The 21,465-nt window shown below is 40.2% G+C and overlaps 1 protein-coding gene across 1 annotated transcript in view; it reads left to right on the top strand.

Moving 5' to 3' along the window:
* The window catches only part of FREM1 (FRAS1 related extracellular matrix 1), a 58,619-nt gene that overhangs the window by 5,308 nt on the left and 31,846 nt on the right, over positions 1–21,465 (top strand). The window contains exons 3-20 of the mRNA XM_026052739.1: positions 304–605; positions 1,128–1,324; positions 1,998–2,321; positions 4,049–4,157; positions 5,014–5,145; positions 8,195–8,539; positions 9,197–9,339; positions 9,827–10,023; positions 10,702–10,792; positions 11,877–12,044; positions 12,538–12,746; positions 13,669–13,762; positions 14,352–14,604; positions 15,579–15,776; positions 16,929–17,114; positions 18,338–18,534; positions 19,379–19,604; positions 20,374–20,518. Of these exons, the coding sequence (XP_025908524.1) occupies positions 304–605; positions 1,128–1,324; positions 1,998–2,321; positions 4,049–4,157; positions 5,014–5,145; positions 8,195–8,539; positions 9,197–9,339; positions 9,827–10,023; positions 10,702–10,792; positions 11,877–12,044; positions 12,538–12,746; positions 13,669–13,762; positions 14,352–14,604; positions 15,579–15,776; positions 16,929–17,114; positions 18,338–18,534; positions 19,379–19,604; positions 20,374–20,518 (3,516 nt within the window). The remainder of the gene's footprint in view (positions 1–303; positions 606–1,127; positions 1,325–1,997; positions 2,322–4,048; positions 4,158–5,013; positions 5,146–8,194; positions 8,540–9,196; positions 9,340–9,826; positions 10,024–10,701; positions 10,793–11,876; positions 12,045–12,537; positions 12,747–13,668; positions 13,763–14,351; positions 14,605–15,578; positions 15,777–16,928; positions 17,115–18,337; positions 18,535–19,378; positions 19,605–20,373; positions 20,519–21,465) is intronic.

The following is a 21,465-nucleotide window of genomic DNA, read 5'->3' as shown; positions in this document are numbered from 1 at the left end:
TTTTTTTTAACTGAAAGTGACAGGAATACTTAAACAGCAGAGTAGGTTCTTGGCTGTGCTGGTAGAGGGGACACAGACTTGGGGAAGATACACAGTGATACGAGAGTCACTTTTTTTACATAGACTCCTTTTTTACAGGTACAAGTAAGTGAGTGGCAGTGCTCCAGACATCTTGGTCTGGAGATTGGAGGTCTGAGGGCACTTGTAGGAAAAGAGTCTAAGTAATTTGGGTTGAAAAGTGATGACAGTGCTCACAGGGAGTGAGCAGATGAAGCATAGCCTGTTTTCTTCTATCACTTGCAGATTTACAGAAAATGAGACATTTGCAGAAACATTCACCCTTCACGTGAAGTTGCTTGAACCAGACTGCAACATCATCAAAATGCGCACCCATGCTCTGGAGGTCCCTGAGTACCATGGCCTGTCCAGGGTGATCGACAAGAACGTTCTTGCTTTTGACTATGACAGGAAGATAAACCTGAACTGCACCATCACCGTTCCCACTGTGGAGATGCTCCTGCCTGCTCATGGTCGCCTGGTCACCGGGRAAATGCAGAGAGAGCAGCCTCGTGGAGACCAGCCCCAGAGCTTCTTCCCCAGCTCCAGTACGATGTGCCCTGGTATTTGTATTGGAACGTGGAGGGAGAGCAGGCAGACTAAGATTCACACATGCTGCTTTTGAGCTGCCAGAGTTGCTGGTGGCAGTGTGAGTTTGGTGGACAGCTTGAGCTCTCTGGGAAACTGAGGAGGCCATGAGGTTTGTGTGGCCCTCTGCACACCTCACTACTCCCAAAATGAGAAGAGTCTTTGGCTCTGAGGCAGCAGGACCATTCTCCACAGGGCTCCACAGGGAGGTGTTGGAGGGAAGACCATTGGAGGTCCCTCGGAGGTGTTGGAGGGACCCTCCAACTGTCTTCCCTGAAACATCTCCCCAGGGACTAAGGCAGGTTGGAGCTGGAAGAGCTCCATTAAAAGCAAAGAGGTCCTGCAGGAAGAGTTGGGGAGAAAGGAAATCTACGTATTACCATTCTGGCTTTTCAGCAGGTTTAATTTTGGTGTAGGAACTGGCTTTCTGTGTGGGTTTCTSCTCAGACACATGTTTTACTACTGTTTCTGTTGGTTTACAGAGCATAGCCTGGGCCAGCGGTGCAGCAGTGGGAATTGCATGCCAGGACTGGGAGCGATTCACAACATAAAAACGAGCTGTGAAGAGTTTTTGAGGATGGGTATCCGATACCRGCATCTCGACCCTCCCTCACCTGACATAGACTATATTCCTGTCAGACTTGATCTCACAGACATTAGAAGCAAAACTTTGCACAAGGTAGGTTTTTACACAACATTTTCATACCAAATTGCCTTCTTGATCTTCAAAAATGTGAAATCTGCTTTTCTTCTTCACATTTGAAGAGGGCTAGTGTAAAAGTTTGTTTATTTTTCATCATTTTGCCAGCTGGACAAATTAAATGTAATATCTCCATCACCAGATTTTGTTCTGCCGCTATTCCTAGACCACAATGACTACAGCAAAACACCTCTGGATTGTTAACTGGCAGTCATAAGTGGTTTAGACTGAAAGCAAAATTAATTCTGGAGCAATTCCACAACTTTATTTTTATATAAAATGAGCTGCAGACTTCAACATATATACAAATGAAGAAGGTAAGAATTCAGTAAACATTTTCAGTTAATAATAATTAATGACCTTTGTGAATATTTCTGGCAGGTAAATTTTTATCTGAAACTCACATCAAATCAAGCAAGTTATTTTAGCTTAAAATTAAAGACACAAATAAAACATGTGACCTCAGAAGACCTTTTCTAGTCAAATAATTCCTTTTCAAATAATTACTGAAGTCATTTTCTAGTTAAGATGCTTCATTTCTTCTTTTCAAAACAATTTATAGCTTTAACATGTGCCTTAATTAGTTAGGTGAAGCTAATTTTTTTTTGCTTCACTTTGTCCTTTTATTTTTCTCCTTTCTTTCCTGCTGTAGACTGAGTATGCATGGCTCCCTGTTCAGATTAAAGGTGCTATTCCCAATCAAATCCCCAGAGCTGTCCTGACAGCAAAGTTCAGCCTGGAGGTAGACCAGTTTATTTTAACACCCATAACTACCACAACTGTTGATGCCGAAGACAGTGAAACACTGAAGCCCCTGCTTGTCTTCAACATTACCAAGCCACCTCCACGGGGCTTCATCACTCACCTATCAGACCACACAAAACCGATAGGCTCCTTCACATGGAAAGACCTCAGCGACCTGCTCATTGCTTATCAGCCTCCAAACAACAGCCACACAGAGAGGAGGAACTATGAGGTAATGCCTTGTTCTCTGCCTCCTTAAGATTCAGTAAGATGTGAATAAATATTTTTATTTGTAATAGGCATTTTTTCAGCAAAATGATGTTTTTCTAGTTTTTTGCAATGCAGGAACTGAGGTAGAAGATACCACTTTCTCTTTCAACTCAACATGTTACCCATGAAACACAAATCATATTTTGGCTTTGTTTTCAATATTAATTTCTTTGCAATGAAAATTTCTTTTCTCTTGCATCTGTTTGAGAATATCTGAATGAGGCTTGTTTTTTTCCTTTTTTTTTTTTTTTTAATGTTCCTATGTACATGCAGCACTACATGTAGTGCAACCTCCTACACAAATACATAAAGGCCATCAAAAGGACCAATCCTCTTAGCCTTTTTCCTTACATGACTCCACTGATCACCCTGCCCTCTACGCTGGACACAGGTTTAAGGTACTGGAAGATGTACCAGCTAAATGCCAGGATGGACATTTGTCTTTGCAACCTGTTGAGGTGATGATGGAAAAGGGTTTTTAAGGGAAGCTTTTATTAAAAGTATGAGTATGACACCAACAAAAAGCACGAGGCAAATTATGAGTGCAGGCCAGTACATATAAAGATTTAAGTAATTACTAAGTAAATTAAAAATACCAATCTTCTAGTCTTTGGTTGTAAGGGTGATTTAAGGATTTATGTAAAGGAACTGAGGACCATTCCTTCTTTCTCTGTGTTTGCTGCTAGTAATGTTTCTCCTTTCAGAAATGCCATCCAGTGCTGAAAGCGAATGGTTCCTACTTTTTTGGGTACTTTTTTTTTTTCTACTAACTGATACTACTAGATGTTTTACGATAGTGTGCAAGTGCTTTGAGGAATAAGTAACAACCAAAAAAGGAGAAATGGGAGGAAGATAAATGACTTAAAAGAGACTATACGTATGTTGGAATTAAAACTGACGAGATGATAGTGAAGCAGTATAGCGAATCAAAAACAAAATAGCTGGTACTAAAGTAATGAAATTGTCTGAACAGAGAGAAAATAGAGATGATTTTCTTATGAAGGGGTAGCTGGGAGACAAAGCAATTGAGTCACACAGAAAAGCATTTTGGCATTGGATGCTGACAGAGTTTTGTCATTTTCAATCTCATCTGTCAAAGGAACCTCCTTTCCTGCTGTTGCCTTAATGACAAACTGTCCTATCAAACTTTCTATTTATTCAAATGTCTTTGCTCTGAATTTGGTATTGCTTGAATKGAGATTCAGAAATTTCTAGGAAATTCAAGATTTTGAAATTTTCTTTTTTTATTTTTTTTTCCGTGCCAGTTTTCTTTCTAACTTTTCTCTTGTAATTTTCTTTTTGGTCTTATATATGCAAAGAAGAATAGGAAATGCCCATGCTTGCCTCAGTATTATGGTTACAAAGCCCTATATTAATTGCTGTCATAATTGCTCCCCAAGAATCACTGAAAATATTTTTCTTTCTCATCTTTTCTGTTAATTCATGCTCCTTGCAAACTACCTTTCACAGAATGAATGAGAAGACASGTTTTTAATTTAGTGCAGAATCTCAAGTGCAATTTTAACTAATTAAACTGAGTTACAATTGTTAATGCATTATTGGGAGACGTTAAGATCTCCAAAGATTTACCTTTCAGATAAGAGCTGTTGTATCTGTTTTGAAGGTGTTCAGCCTTTAACTTTCTTTGTTTCTTGTTCAAAGCAAATAGTATTTCTGTTTTCACAACAGGTGGAGTTTGAGRTTTACGACTTCTACTTTGAAAAGAGTCTGCCAATCATTGTGCATCTTTCTATCAGAACAGCAGATACAAATGCTCCTCGGGTTTCATGGAATACAGGCRAGATTTCTTCTCTCTCTTTTTTTTTCTGCTATAGATTTTATATAACAGCAGTTATGTCAGCAGTGACGTTTGACAAAAGAACTCTAAAATTCAGTTCTACATGTAGAGTTTGAGGCGTACTAATGGAGGAATTGTAGATTTGATTTTTCTCTTTATCCTTTTTGTTGTAGTGGTGTTGTAGCAATGGGAAGAAAGGTTAAGTTTTAACTGGAATGAAAAACAGAGAAAAAGCTGACGTAGCTGTAGCAGGGTACCTAGAAGGATAAAAACAGAGATATTACTAGTCAAAAGCCAAAAGTATAATGGAAATCACATTAAAGAGAAAAGGAAGGAAGTCAAAAGTCTGAAGACGACACAGAGAAAAGTACCTTCTCATTTCTAGTGGAGCAGGGGAGGAGCTAAGAAAAAACTCATCCCTGTCAGAGAAATTCCACCTGAAAGGACTGCCTGAGTCATTCAAAGAGAAGGGATTCTGTACTCCACCATGAGCATTGCTATGTTTTTCAGATATAAATTCACTAAGGAATTTGTGTTGACCAGTTTCACACATTGTGAGATCAGGTGTAACACTTTGGTTTGTACAAATGTCCAGAAATGTGCCTATCTGCTCTGTCAGAAATTAGATAAACAGATTATATTTTTCCCCTGTRAAATGATTAAAGAAGCATCTGACTAAAGTAAAGATACCAGGAAGTAAGTTCATATCAAGCTTTGCTATTCTTGAAATATCTGCCACATCATACATGCATGTAGATGGAATTCCTTTCCCAACTGCAAAAACACATTGAAAGAGAGCACCAATATCCTTGAATGTCACAGATATTGTGGTGAAACTACACTCTGCTCTTTGCAGGCCTCAACCTTTTGGAAGGACAATCGCGACCAATCACATGGGAACACTTCCAAGTTGTAGATAATGACGACATCCAAAACGTTCACTTGGTCACAGTAGGTGGCTTGCAACATGGGCGTCTCACAGTGAGAGGTAAATCATCACTTCAGCTCTAAGGACTGGAAAAAGGTTTTCTAGTGAAAAACAGCTATAGCACAGCACACAATATGGCACTGTTAGAGTCTGTCATATACTGCTCCTTGCTGAGGGCAGCCAGAATAACAGACAGATTTACAAAGGAATAAAGGTGCATGAAGTGAAGAAAAGCTACATCTACAGTAAATATTYTCAGAAGCTCATAACCTCACAAAGCAATTTAGTTATGTAAAAAGATATTTCTGCAGTTTATTTATGCTACCTACATCTTTAAAGATCTAAATATTTGTAGGTCTGTCATATTGCCGACAGACTAGTGAAGCCTCGTATCTTCATTTGAAATTGAAATTGTTTCATATTTGCTACACCGGGGAAGAATTCATCCCAAGGCAGCTAATGCAGCTGGTAACTGGGCAGCAGGCACCACTGCCTGTCTCCCAGGATGAATGAGAATGGGTAATGACTCTCTGCAGGTCAGCACTGGGAATTCTGGATTCCTGGAAAAAGTGTCAATGTAGCTTTATATAGTCTTATAGCTCTCAAAGAAAATACGAAAACTTGAGAGCATTTTTTCCTGCAAATTTCATCTACAGTGTCAACAACAAAATCAAAACTGAAGAAAAAGTCATCTCATTGAACAAATCAGRTAGATTAAAGGGGGAAAAGCTGCAGCTTGTTTTTTGTCCCCTATCCTCACTCCAAAATCTATTTCTTTGTCTTAATCCCTTCCATATTTCTAATTAGAAAGCATACCATTAAATTGAAAAAGAACCCCCAGTAATGTGTGGTGGCTACTTTACAAAATGCTTATATAGAATTTCAAACAAGAGTAGTCTTGGGTTTGGTTTGACCAAAGCTACCAGCAGAAGGACTTTTATCATGTTGCAATATTGAGTTACTGAGTACTTGAAGACAGCCTCGTTAGGGTGGCTTGTGCTCCCTCTGCTGACTAGCTTCCTCTACTACAGCATGTTATAGATAGGGAATTAAAATGGCATTTTAATAGTTTGTATTTGAAATTTTATTTTATTATTATTCAGTTTATATCTACAAGACGAATATTAAGCAGTCATCTATGCTTTCATAAAATGCTTTCATAGACATGATTTAGACCAAATGCAGTTACTTTAATTTGCTTCTTATACATTGAAGACGATAAGGAATGCAGAGTGATTTTGATTTCTTGGAAAAAACAGACAACATTTGGATATGGTGGTTACTCGTACTCATAGATTTAAAGGTTGATCCTTTACCAGAGATAAAACTTTGAACCTGAACTCCTCTTTAGTTTCTTTGTGAATCAAATCAAATCTGGACTTCGTATTGGCTTAGTATTTAGTACATGGATAGATGTCAAAAAGCACTTTTAAAGGCTTACTAAAATTCAGTAAAGCAACTGCATAAAGTAGGGTATTAGATGGAAATTCAAATAAGTAGCTGCAATACGTTTAAGAGCACAAATGGGGAGGCTCACTTTCAAGAGCATAACCTCTGCAGTTTGTTTGTATGGCTCTATTGAGGAAGTTGATAGTGAGGTGTTGACACCAAGTTAGCCATGAGGCAGCAGTGCCCTCGTGGCCAGGAAGGCCAATGGCCTCCTGGCTGCATGAGGAGGATGTTGGCAGCAGGGGCAGGGAGGGGATCCTGCCCCTCTGCTCAGCTCTGGGGAGGCCAAACCTGGAGCACTGGGGGCAACCCTGGGCTCCCCAGGACAGGAGGGACGTGGAGCTTCTCGAGAGGGTCCAGCGGAAAGCGACAAAGATGATTAAGGGACTGGAGCATCTCTCTTATGGGGAAAGACTACGGGAGCTGGGCCTGTTTARCTTGGAGAAAACTGAGAGGAGATCTGATCAATATGTATAAGTACCTGAAGAGAAAACATAGGGAGGATGGGGCCAAACTCTTCTCAGTGGTGGCCAGTGACAGGACAAGGGGCAGTGGTTACAAACTGAAACCCAGGCACTTCCTGTYCTCTATGAGAGGAAGAACTTGTTTCCTGTGAGGGTGCCAGAGCCCTGGCACAGGCTGYCCAGAGGGGTTGTGGAGTCTCCTTCTCTGGAGGTCTTTAAGACCCACCTGGATGCCGCCCTGTGCCCCGTGCTCTGGGTGTCCCTGCTGGAGCAGGGGGTTGGACTAGATGAKCTCTAGAGGTACCTTCCAACCTTAAACATTCTGTGATTCTGTGATTCTATATTAGGAAACTAATAATATTCTTTTTCTAAAAAATGACTTACATAAATCATTCATTTATAACATTCTTTTCTTTTTTTACTTTGAAAAAAAAAGAACAAAAGCATTTAAAGTTCGATTTATTACTCCCTAGGAAGGAGGAATCTTATATAAACTGTGAGGTTATATTTTGTACTTCATGACGAGTGGATAATTAAATCAAACTTCTAATTCATTAGCCTTCACTTTCATTGTTATGAGTTTGGTTTTGTATTGTCATGGGTCTGAGCAGAGCCGCTCTTTCTGAGAAAACGTTTCAGTGTAAAAACTCATGCTGCTATTCGGTGAGTTTTTGAGTGGGCAGGGAGAAGCCATCACTCTAGATGCTGGATTTTTTGGTAGTTTAAATATTGAGAAATAAAGCAAGATTTAAAGAAAAGGTGAAAAGAAATTTAGTAAATACTAAAGGAAGTATTTAAAGAAAAGGTGAAGCTGATATCTAGAGTAGTGCTGTAAACACAGAAATTACTTACAAGTAATTTATGTCTCAGCAAACTACTGCCACAGAGTTTGGGGTTTTTTTTKTGTRTGTGTGGTCACCCACCCATAACTTTCCAAGAGAACTCTGAGGTCTTTTCAGTGGTATGAAGGCTGGGTTCCTGGAAAGCCTGGCTTTTCTTTGGGACGATGCAGCTGGCCATGGCAGAGGCTGAAGCACAGCAGGTGACAGAGCCATTTGCAGTGGTAGTTATTTGAAGTTTCTAGTTAGAGGTGTCCTCTTGTTCTCTCTCCCCTAATAAAATTCATATTGGTGGAAGGAKTCTTCTCTTGTCTGAATTGTACATCTTTTACATATCTTCTTCCATTACTTTGACAGGACAGAAAGGATTCATGTTCAGAGTCTCTGACATTCAGGCAGGGGCTGTTTGCTACCATCATGATGACAGTGACTCTACGAAGGATTTTGTGGTGTTTAGGATTTTTGATGGCCTCCACAGTATTCGCCATAAATTCCCAATCAATATCCTTCCTAAAGATGACAGTCCTCCATTTCTTATCAACAATGTGGTAATTGAGGTCCACGAAGGACAGACAATCTTGATCCAAGGCTCTATGCTTCAAGCCTCTGACATGGACTCCAGTGACGATTACATATTATATAATATTACCAAGCTACCGCATGCGGGAGAAATCATGAAGAAACCAGGACCAAACCTGATTGGTAATGAAACACATTTATAATACCATACTGTTTTTTTTTTTTCTATTATTTTTTAACGTCATTGAAGGTAACAGCCTCATCTGGGCTGTGAATAGTCATGACAAGGCTAAATTTGGATTTCTGTTGTTRCAATATAAATCCATGCCTTTACTTCCTGTTAGTCTCTCTCTCACTAGGACAATTACGCCTGTGAGCACATTTTATCCTATAATTCTTGCATTCTGAGCTTATTTCTGTACTGTACCATTCTGCAGCAGATGAGCTGGGCTTCTCAGGAGCCAATTTACTTTCAAGGATCTCTAATAAGCTCAGAGCTAGAAGAAAGCCCTGCTTCCACTTAACTGAACTCAGAAATGCATTTTCAGAGATCATTAGACCTTCTGCAGTTCTGTCATCTTCTGCACAGATAGGTAGATCAGTTTGCTGTGTTGCTTCATTTTTTTCTGAGCAATTGTTAAGAGATATGGATATATGGAAATTTACAATCTTCTGGAAATCAGTGAGGCAATGAGATCATTTCAAATGGCTTTCCCTCATTAAGGTGAAAAGGGTTCTCTTGCTGTGCTTCACTGGTTACTGGTGTAGCTACGGCGTAGTTTTGACGAATAACTGAAATCAAACACTGTTCAATGGAATGTATATTCTTTAATTCAACAGGATATCCTGTCAGTACTTTCCTTCAGAGGGATCTATTTAATGGAATAATTTATTATCATCATTTTGGAGGAGAAGTATTTGAAGATTCCCTTGAATTTGTCTTATGTGACAGCCATGACCCTCCCAATCTCTCAGAGCCTCAGGTATGACACTGAATTATTTTTGGTCAGATGCTACATTTCTTCTTCAAACAGTTAATGATTTTATACCTCTGGCAGACCTTAACATTAAACTGAGATCTCTTCTTTTGCTCATGTTTGCATTGAAATATGTCTTTTCTCATACTGTCTTCTGTTCCCCATCTCTTCTTGAGACCTATTTTCCCTCTTCTTGTTTTCTCTGTCCAAAAAATATTGTTGGTTCTTAAGGACTTTTTCTCACAGTGTAAAATGAAATGTCAAATATATATCAGGTTCATACATATCAATACTAAGATACTGAAGTTCAGTGTCTAACCAGTTGTGTATTTTGGCTACTGCTGTATTTATGACATGGCACTGGTTTGACATCTATATCCTATGTGTCATATTCAATTTATCAATTTTTTTGGTGTGCCAGCTTGTAAGCAATTGCTTGGATACCTTCTTCTGGACAGACTGATGCTTATTTTACTTTTATTCCTGGTTTTAGATGCTGATGGTGCACATTATCCCTGTGGATGATCAGCCACCCCGAGAGGCCCCAGGAGTGACACGTCACCTGGTTGTTAAGGAGACTGAGATTGCTCTTCTAACTAAGAAACATCTCCACTTCATAGATGTGGAGGAACAAGAAAGGGAACTCACGTACACCATAACCTCTTCCCCATTTTTTTCTTGTAGACACAGGTATGTGTGACCCACTGAACCCTCCATGTGGGACAGGGCAATGTCCCACATAAGAGGAGGGCCCTCAGTAGCACTAGCAGGGTTGGGTCTTCGATTGCTAAGCTCCTTGTAGAGAAGCAGGCAATAACAGTTCGATGCAGCAGAGGGTCAGAATCAAAAGCAAAAGAATAATGAACAATATTGCATAGTTTAACAAGAAAGAAGAAGAAAAATGCCTGTCACCTTTTATTTCCAAAAGTTTGATATATATTTTACAGTGTCCCTTTAGTGGATCTTCTATAGCCCCTAGTATATCACAGCAGCTTTCTTAACTGATAGATCTGGTCCCAGACAGAGAGGACGAGATGCTACAGGTCTAGCCAGGGCTTGTGAGTGTTATTGTGACATTGTGACTGATGTCTGGGATGTGAATGGACATGCCTGTAGAAAATCCAGAACATGCCTATATTGCAATGTGAGCAATATTTTTTTTCATAATTTCTGTAAAATATCTCTTGTGATCATTTTTTCTGTGATAATGCTTGAATGAATACATGGGAACAATGGAAGAAAGATAATTATTTTCTTTTTGACACAGTGGGGTGTGGAAAGCTATTTTAAAATGCAAGATTCAGCTATATGGCTACTGTTCTTCCTAAGTACTGCTAATCAGGATGTAATATGTGTGGTTCTGTACAGCCAGTTAGATGCTGGGAAGCTGTTTATGGTGGACTCCATCCCCAAACTGGTCAAGGATCCTGCTGTTCTTGCGCTGAGGTCATTTACTCAGGTTAGTTATATTACACGGCCCTGTAGCTAGTATCAAGTACTTTTAAAAGCAGTTACAAGAGGCCAGCTGGCTCTTGGCAGAGAACAAGAGAAGTGAGGTAAGATATCGAGCTTTGTTTAAGAAGTTCAAAACCTTCCTAATTCAACTCCATTTCTTAATTTTAATTTTCATCCTTCCATTTCTGGGATATACAAATTTACCTTTCCTTCTGAAACCAGCAGGGGCTGCACTTGATAATGGTAGACTAATTTGGATCCAGCATAATATTTAGATAGAGGAAAAAAACCTCACAAATTGTGGAAATAAGACTGTTTTTAAGATCCCTGTCAGCTTCATGTTTCTTCTTAGCACCTCTGATGATAGTTGCATTCATCTGGAACTGACTTCTGTGTTCATTTTCAGTATTTTGTGCCAGATTTTTATGCCTGTCTATGCCTGTTTGACAGATGTCTTTGCCGTGAATACCAGTCAAATACCCTATTTCATATTCTTCTGTATGATTAAGGTCTCATAATATCCATACTTGCTATATCATAGTGAGATCTATGAGRCTTTGAGCTTATCAGTCTTTAACTGCATGCCTGATCAGAGTATCTAGATAGAAAGACTGTTTTGCACCCAGCTGTCTCTACCTCAGGAGATAAAATCAAATTTAATTATTATAAAATTATTTTATTATTATAAAATTTTGTTTTTTATATTTTTGTATTATATTATATTAAAGATATTCTGTGATGAGATCCTTATTTTAAAGTCACAGATTAAAAAAGACCCTGGGAACAACATTCTTAAAGTGCCCATTTCCAGAGATAAGGCAACTACGTCTTGTCATTTATAAGTTGTGACTGTATTTTTTGTTTCCATGTYAAGTATTTGCACCTGTACTTACCTGTTTTGTAGCTAAGGATATAATCAATTACTCAAGGTATTACCAGTAAATGAAGAACAGATGCAAAGTTTTTGGAATATGCTTTGATAGTTCAGATAACTTATGTAAGTAGGGACTCAAAAAGGTCTGTAATGTCCTGACTTATGCCTGTTCTTACATTATCTTTTCACACGCACTTGTCTCCACTTTTTGCAGCATGCTGTGAATTATATGAAAGTTGCCTACATGCCCCCACTGCAGGACATAGGGCCTGAACCTCAGCACGTTCAGTTTATATTTTCTGTCAGTAATCAACACGGGGGCACTCTCTATGGGATCTGCTTTAATATTACGATTCTTCCAGTGGACAACCAAGCACCAGAGGTAGGATGACGGTGAAGGTGAGAATGAAGGACTCAGAAATGTTTTGAGTACAATTTAAATGAAGGCAGAAATGCCAGGAGATGTCCTAATACAACCTAAATAAAAAATAAATCTTCCCTGGTATCAGGTTATCAGTGCYCTGCATGTAGGCTTCAGCAAGAGTAAAGTAGAAGAAAAATGTGCAAGATGATTTTTTTGTACTGAGTAAAATGAGAGACCCTAAATCTCCTTTTTGTTGTTGTTGCTGTTGTTCTATAAACTCGAGGTATTTCTGAAGGCCTGGAGCATCCCAGAGTGGGGCTAGTGTCTATATATTAGGGCCTACTATTAGTAGATGCCTGAGCTCCTACTAACATATGACAGAGATGTAATGTAGCCTTTGTAATTTTGACTTTCAAGATGTCACATGTCCTAACTCTAGAGCACATTGATATCATCCTGTACAGTGTGTGTTTGGAGGTGCAGTGGAAAACATCATCTCTCCTCTGGGCAGGTGTTGACGAGCCACGTGAGAGTGGATGAGGGTGGCCTGAGCACAATCACAGAGAGCCACATTCRCCTCTCAGACGTGGACACAAGATGGGAGCAGCTCCTGCTTGTGCTGCGGAGACAGCCGCAGCACGGCACAGTGGAGCTGGATGGTGTTCCTGTGAAGGAAGATGACAGGTTTCCCTGCAGGAACCTGCGCACCCTGTCACTCAGGTTAGAGAAGTGTCTGCCTTTTCCTCCTGCAGTGGCTGAGTTCCTTGGTAATGATGTGGGGCTCATCTCCCCATGGCTCTGTGGGGGTTACTCCAGGCCCATATTGCATCTCAGTAGAATCACAGACTCACAGAATGGTTGAGGTTGGAAGGGACCCCTAGAGATCACCTAGTCCAGCTCCCTGCTCCAGCAGGGACACCYAGAGCACGGGGCACAGGGCGGCATCCAGGTGRGTTGGGAACATCTCCAGAGAAGGAGASTCCACAGCCTCCCTGGGCAGCCTGTGCCAGGGCTCTGGCACCCTCACAGGAAACAAGTTCTTCCTCACATGGAGAACAGGAAGTGCCTSGGTTTCAGTTTGTAACCACTGCCCCTTGTCCTGTCACTGGCCACCACTGAGAAGAGTTTGGCCCCATCCTCCCTACATTCTCTCTTCAGGAACTTACACATATTGATCAGATTCCGTCTCAGACTTCTCTTCTCCAGGCTAAACAGGCCCAGCTCACTCAGTCTCTCCTCATACAAGAGATGCTCCACTCCCTTAATCACCTTTGTCGCTTTCCGCTGGACCCTCTCTAGAAGCTCCACATCCCTCTTGTCTTGGGGAGCCCAGAACTGTCCCCAGTGCTCCAGGTTTGGCCTCCCCAGAGCTGAGCAGAGGGGCAGGATCCCCTCCCTGCCCCTGCTGCCAACATCCTCCTCATGCAGCCAGGAGGCCATTGGCCTTCCTGGCCACGAGGCTTTTTGRACTTTTTTCACATAGGAGTTCCCACATGTCATGTTACACACTCGTATGACAGCCGTAAGTCTAGTGAGTATTCCAGTTTGGAGATTGGCTTTCTGTCTAGGGAAGGATCCATGAGGTCTGGCAGGACCAAAAAAGCATTGCGTTGTGTGAAATAACTAAATCTGTATCCTCCAGGTACAGGCATGATGGCTCTGAGACACTTACTGATGATATCCTCTTTGTAGCCACTGACAGCATTCATTCAGTAGAGTTCATATTGCAGGTCAAGGTGAGTGTGTTGCACGCTTTGGAGAGCATTTGTGCAGAAGGGGGCAAAGCAGAGCTTATCTTGGAAAATGGATTAGCTTCCAAGATAATGGGTTATTTAGGCTTGTTTTTTTCAGTGTAGCTTTTGGGTTTATGTGGCAAATTTRGGAGCAGATTTGGCTTGCATTGGCTAAATGGTGTCTATACTTGCTCTACCTTGGCCTCATCTGTCTGAAGTTAATGTCTCTGTAGTTAAACATAGTGAAGGGAAAGCCTCTACCTCAAGCTATAAATTCCACTCTCAAGGAGATGAAGTCGCGTTAAAGTTGTGCAGTGAACTCTTCTCATCAAAATTTTCATCCTATCAGCTAAAGTTGAAAAGATGTTAAGACTTCCATTTTCTTTTCACAGTCCGCTTAGTTTAGTTTACTTTTCTTTCTGAGATTTAACAGTGACCCTGACTCAGCYGGATTCATTTTATTCACCAAGTGAGTTCAATGCATTCAAACACTGACACAGTGCTTCTGGCTTGGGCTGGAAACCAGTATATTTTAAACCACAGTATTTTGCCAGGTTTAAAAATCTTTATTCTTTTATTATCACTTTACTAGGTGCTGCCTGTGAACGATGAGCTTCCTGTTATGCGAACAGGCCTTGTTCCTGTTGTTCACTGCCTGGAGGGTGAAGAAGTGCTCCTTTCCTCAGAGTACATTTGTGCGACAGATGTAGACAGTGACGACATGAAGCTCACGTTCACACTGGTTCGCCAGCCCAAGCACGGGGTGGTGAGGAAAGCGGGCATCGCTGTGAGTCGTTTTTCCCAAGCTGATGTCATCGCTGGCTTGGTCACATACAAACACACAAGTAAGTGAGATAAGGACAGAACTAGGCTACAAGCTTATATTTGAAAGAAGAAGGAAGTGCTTGATTATGGCCACTCATAGCAAACTTTTTTCAGCATCCTAAGCGTATTAGGAACATTATTTAATGACAGTGTTTTGTAGAGCAGTAAAAGACAGAGGATATTCTTCAAGGCTGCACTGACAAAGCCTGTGCTTTGTCATTCCTGTATTACCACACATTAAATGAGCCACCAGTCAATATTGTGAAGGAGAAAGGGAGTGACTACTGTCCTTCATAAGTAGCGTATTGGCATAAGCTTCCAGACTTCTCAAGAGTGGGATGCACGCACTGAAAGATCTGTTTTGCAATAGTTGGCAATGCTCAGTCCTGTCTTAGCCCTGTTGCACAACAGGAAACAAAGCACAGTCCTTGTTATTGTCTATTCTGTAGGGATCAGAGACACATATGTACAGGAATATATGCACCTTTTGCCGAGCAGAAATATTTTCTGGAAGAACAATGGCATTATAACTTGTCATAGAGAGAACATCAATAAAAAGAAAGATCCCCTCCTGCATTCTTGTAGAAGGAGTGAAGTGATACCCTCCTTTCCTGGACAAAAAAAAAATGTTCTGAAGACTCCTTGTTACCCACAGAATGGAACTATGAGGACTATTAGTAATTTTATTGATATTGTAATAGCATATTACAGTATTGTTTTAGTTATAGGCTTTTCTACTTCCTCTTACTTTAGAGTAATATTCTAGAAAGCTGGTTACAGTTAATAGAAAAAAAAAAGAAAACCAATAACCCCAAACCAAACAACATCCCTGATTCCAAGTAGTGGATTCATTTCAGTCTATTTTGCTGTTATTTTGGTCTATCTTTGTCTTTTGAATTCAAATATCGCAATCCGTCCTTGCAGGATACAAGATTTGTCTTCATGAAGTTCTGGTTTCCTACAGCAAAACATTACTTCTCAACATGTTTTCCAGGTGGGGAGATTGGCCTGGGTCCTTCCTTTGAGATCTTAGTCTTTGTTGTGTCTGATGAAGAAGCTGGCTCAGATGTGAATAATTGCTGTTATGACGGACCTCTTCCTCCACCATTTCCACTTCATGATCCATTGACAGTATTTGACCTTAACATCACTGTACTTCCAGTGGACAACCAGGCTCCATCCATCACAGTTGGTGAGAGCTTCCTCTCCCTGTATCATGTTATTTTAATGAGTGCTTTGCAGTATTGTAATGGCTAAAGGCTCAAGCTTTTTAGTGCCAGAATGAGTCAACTGAGAAGTTCAGCACATAAATTCTTAAAATCAGAATTTCCATCAAATAACTTCTATTTTTCTAGTGTAGTGTGATGACCAAATTCATGTGCTAATTATGAATAACTATTTGTGGCTCTTCAACTGCATGCTTAGAGCACGTGGCTACAGAGGAGGGTGCTTAGATATGCTGTCTTCCATCTACATATATATGTTGCAGCACATGTCAACTTTGTCTGAATAAAACCAAACTATATCTCAGCCAAAGAGTGTGAAATTGGATCCAGAAAACTCTCAAGTTTMTATACTACAGCAACATAGCCTATAGATCTACTTCTGCATGATGGATATAAAACAGAAGAGAAGATATAAGGCCAGAATAGAAATTTATTTCAACAAGGGAGGGAATGTTTATAGTATCTATAAATGTATAATATATCTGTATCAGATCATATTAATTACATATGAACCTATATTTTTATTAGTATTCTTCAGGATCAAAAATGCTCAATTAAAAAAGAAATAGTTTGATAAAGTACATACTGTTCAAAAACAGGATTTTGTGTGAAATTTCCATTGATTTACTTGGCTCTGAAGGTTTTCTGTAGTATATTTAATAAAGGCATACTTTTTATACACCTGCCTTTTTCAATGTAATTTATTTGTAGGCATCAAATATATGTTGGGTATCTCAGAGAACATTCAAATACATGTATGAATAGTTTTGTAATCTGCAAGCTATCACCCAAGCAATGTTCTGGAAATGAAGCATTGTCCCAGCAGGGAAATAAAACACTGATGCATGAAAAATTGTTCATTATGAGCAATTCGAAATAGCTTTCATGCGATTAATGCTCTGACAAGCAGAGGTAACAACTGATTTTGAGCAACACATAAACCATACTTAGGACTTAATCTCATTTTCTGATCACCTTCCTTTCTACTTATGTGATGGGAAGTAGGGCTAATATCCATGTTCATTTCCACTTCAGTTATTACTTCAGTTCTTCCTAGCAAATAGCAGGGTAAGCTGAGCTAAATAAGCAGTAATGTTTATCACATTGTTTGTGTGCAGGTGCAAGGTTTGTGGTGGAGGAGGGCTCCTCGGCAGCCCTCACCGCTAAGCATTTGTTTGCCACTGACCCTGATACCGCTGCCGATGACTTAGAGTTTGTCTTGGTTTCTCATCCTCAGTTTGGTTACATTGAAAATATTCTGCCTTCTCCCGGGTTTGAGAAGAGCAACATTGGTATAAGCATAGGTAAGTTCTAATGACAAATAGTAAGCCAGTGGATGAAATAGAGGGGGTTGGGGGAAGAGCAGCATGCTGGGCTGTGCTGAAGCAGCTGCAGGTGCAAGCATTTATGTGGGTTAATTGAGGAAAGCAGGTGCTGCAAATGAGGGTGGTGGGGACTGTGCAAGGGGATTCAGAGGGAGACTGCAGCTCTGCAAATGTGGAGAGTTGGCACTTGGAGTAAACAAGCTTATTTCTGCTTTATATATTTCAGTTGCAATTTGTTAGATATGATAGTATGGGACATTAACATACTTGTCTGCCTTCCTCTTCATTCTCCTAGGCAAGTGCCCCCAGACTTATGTTATGCTTATATTTTTGTCAATAAAATACTCATAGTTGAGAATTTGAAAGGTATGGCTCATGTGTTAGTATCTAAAGAGAAGTTACAAAAGGAGGGAAGATGGTTGTTAACTTGGTCCCATACCCATTTTGAAGCACCACAAGATAGTTTCATCAGAGCTTCAGTAGAATGGGCTCTGGCACGTTCTGTCATGCTGCCAGTTCTTACCAGTACCGCCAGCTCAGTATCCAARATCACTGATCCCCTTTGAATGTATTTTTTTTCTCTTAGAGAAATGCCTGTTAGTCCAGACAGAGACATTCCTTAGTGAGCTTATTTTGGCTCCCAGTCTGTTAAGTTATCAATCAAATGACAGGTAATGTTATTATTTACACCTTTTCCTGTCTGCTCTGTGGGTCTTCCTGTTTAGTTCTACAGACTGCATTGCCCTAGATAGAGCAGGAGGACACATTTTTATTTCAGTCAAAGGGATTGCCTCCCTTGCAGAAGCCCATGCAGTGCAGCACTGGAGCCTGACAAGTGAACCAGCTGCCCGCAGAACTGCCTTGTGTGTGGCAGCAGAGGCGGCTGAGGACTACCTCCCCTACCCCTTGTCCTCCCAACTCAGCACTATGAGAACTGGGAAGGACCAGCCCCTTTACCCGCCTTGCCTTCAGCTCTGAAGCTGGGATCTTACTGGGACTTCCACATTGCAAGTGGGGAGGAACTTTCTGTGCCATTTGCTGCACAGCACAGTAAGGTAGCAGAAAATAGGGCTGATGCTAACCTATAAAATCCAAGCTGTTTGTTCTTTGAATAATAACACGATTCCAAATATATTACAGAATGCAAGAGCAGAGGACAGAAAATAAATTGTGCTAACATATCATCTTTTTAAAACTCCTAGCATCCTTTCAGCTGAAACATCTGGAAGCCTTGAATATAAACTATGTACAGTCCAGGCACACGCAGATTGAGCCAACGTCAGACCAGTTTGTGCTTTATGTCACTGATGGGCTGCATCACTCAGCAGAGAAAACATTTTTTGTGCTGATCAACCCAACCAATGATGAAGTTCCAGAATTCACAGCAAAGAATATTTCTGTAAGAAAAAAACGAAAGGATTGTCCTAGTTCTTATGCCAGGAAAACTCTTTAGTATAAATTGGAGAATTGTCTTGACATCTGTTCTTTTGCATCTTATTCTTAATTTATGCAGTCTGTGTTGTTCAGGAAAGGGTCTATTTAAATCACTGGTAACCTATAAAAGAGATCTTCAGTGATAATGAAGCACTGCATATCTCTGCTTGCTAATTTTCAATTAAGTAAACCAAGGTTGAAACCTTTAAGAAAAACAAAAAAAAGTCATACAAAAGAGGAGGATATTTATTCTTGTGGTTTCACAAGAGCCTTTGGAGGTTTTTTTTTGGAATCATTTATATCACTGGCTCCTCTCTCTGGTGACACTGCCTTTAATAGAAGTATTGACTTTGTGACCACTCACAAAATGTTTAAGGAAACATGATATTATGTCATTGTAAAGACTCTATAAAAATGTGTGTATGCGTATAAATTCATGCAGATATATGCAAATTTACATATGTATGTATGTGTGTATTTAAAAGGCTTTCTTATCTGCATTCTCTAACACCTTTTATGATGTTTGCTTGCCTAAAAARCTTTTCTATTATTTGGGGCTTTTATGAAAATTCTGTCTCATCTTCTGTTTCCATCACTGCAACCACTTACTACTCTATGACCCTTAAACTTGACTGAAATCAGTATCTTTTTCAAAAACTGCTGGGAGAAGGGTAGAAAAAAACAGAGAGAGAGAGAGAGAGAAATTCACAAAAATATACTTAGGAAAAAATAGCCTACTTAATTAAAATGTTACAATATTTGTTTATGCAGAATAATTTGATCTTTATTTCTGCTTTGTTTGTGTTCAGGTTCGGGAGGGTGAGGTGAAAGAGCTGGATCTCTCTGTTATCAGTGCAGTTGATCTGGATGTACCTCAGGACCATTTGGTATTCAGTGTTGTGCAGAAGCCCTGTCATGGGTTTCTCATTAACGGAATTCATGGCAATGATATTCTACATTACAAACAGTTAATTACTCATCACCACAGCCATGAACTTCTTGTTCATGACTTTTCCATGGAGCTACTTATGAATGGTAGGTATAACATTAATGTGACGTTGATCTTTCATACCTTTAATAGTTCATAGCAGACAGAGYGGCACAGTATGAAACCTAAATAACCTATTTATTCACTTGCCTTGGGTGTATTTCCAAGAGAATGTTTAAGAATAGAAATTATCCTACTTAATGCTAATGTGGCCTAAAGACCTGAAGAACTGTCAATAAATTTACCCTGAGAGGCCTGCGTGTCAGAAAAGGTAGTAATATGAGTAGAGAGGCCATCTGCTGTGAAAAAAAACCCAAAAGGAATATTACCTCATATCAACAAACATATTTTAAAACATTTGACAGCAACTAGAATAGAGAAGATGAAACTGACTTAAAAACACATTAGCTCACCATGGGAAGTCTTGGTGTTTAATACTGTCCTAAATGACAAAGATACCAACTGGGATGCCATAGCTTACCATTTTCTCCTACGGTCCCTGTTAAAATGAGTTAGAAATTGTACAGTAGAAGAAATGTGCAGTTTTTCAGACCAGTACAGGCTCTTTTGTGAAGGAAATAATTTGCTACGCAGGTCATACCAGTGTTCTGAGTCACAGGTGTATGATTAAGGTCAACAGACAGCTGCTGATGGCCAAGCTTGTCCGTCTGGCAGCGGAAACAAGGTGGCTGTGGCAAGCACACATGTAGGGGGAGAGGGAAGGAGGGTGGTGGATATAAAGGAAAAGGAGGTGGGAGAATTTAAAGGAGATAAATGTATGTATGTCTTCCTATCTCTCTTTTTTTCTCTCCATAGGAAGGAAGCTGATATACATGCATGATGACTCAGAAAACCTCACTGACAACTTTATAATCCAGCTATCAGATGGGAAACATAAAGTTCTCARAACCATTTCAGTAGAGGTCATTCCTGTTAATGATGAGAAACCAGTGCTGAGCAAGTAAGCCATACATTCCTATCTCAAACTGGAGGATATGTTTGAAAAAAAAAATCCAGAAGTGATCAAAACAGCACATCAGCAATSAGCAGATCTAGGATGCCATAAATAGTCACAGAATAATGTCAACAGATTTGTTTCCAAGCAAGTCACYATCAATCTACCTAAAAAAAGCATTTTCAGTGAGGGAAGGGTGTACCATGAYGTAGCATAATATTTGAAGGAAAAAAATGCAGTACTGAGGGCACATAGGGGAAAGCACAAGAAGAAAGAGAGCAACAAGTTTGTTCTGTCTACCATGCCCTACTTCAAAGTGTTTCCCAGGGAGCTGTCCTGGGAAGGCTGGCATCTCCTTACCTTAAACTGGAAGCAGAATAGAAGACATTTCATCCTGGAAATGCTTCTTTTCTATGACAAAATTCTATTATGTCATAAGACGTAAGTCGACTTTTGAATAGGCTAATTTCCTATAGTCTGCAAAACTAGGCTGCATGAAATAATTAATCCAAGGATTAGGCCTGGTCATAAATTGACTAGGAGACCATTGCCAGACAGTTCACAGGCAGCCATGGAGAGATGTTGATAGGCAGATATTRTAAGAGAGTCTGAACCTCCTAGACGCTGTAATGGGAGTTGTCTCTTGGGAACCCCATTTCTTAGTTGRTGAACGGCCACAGAGTATCAGGCCTCCTGTTCTCCTGGCTTCCCTCCAACCCCAAAGTAGGTGAATGGAGCTGGGGGCCTTAAAACCTGGGGAGCATCGCTCCAAACCACCAAACCATGCACTGCAGACACAACCTGTCACACTGGCTGCCACTAGCTGGGAATGCTGATGTCTCTGGTTCACAGATTCACAGATTCACAGAATATTTAAGGTTGGAAGGGACCTCTACAGATCATCTAGTCCAACCTTCCTGCTCAAGCAGGCACACCTACAGCATGTGGCACAG

The sequence above is a fragment of the Nothoprocta perdicaria genome, unplaced genomic scaffold (assembly GCF_003342845.1).
Source record: "Nothoprocta perdicaria isolate Ctin4 unplaced genomic scaffold, notPer1 scaffold_90, whole genome shotgun sequence".
Lineage (NCBI taxonomy): Eukaryota > Metazoa > Chordata > Aves > Tinamiformes > Tinamidae > Nothoprocta > Nothoprocta perdicaria.
Note: the sequence above shows the minus strand (reverse complement) of the source record. Positions and strands in the feature narration are given on the sequence as shown.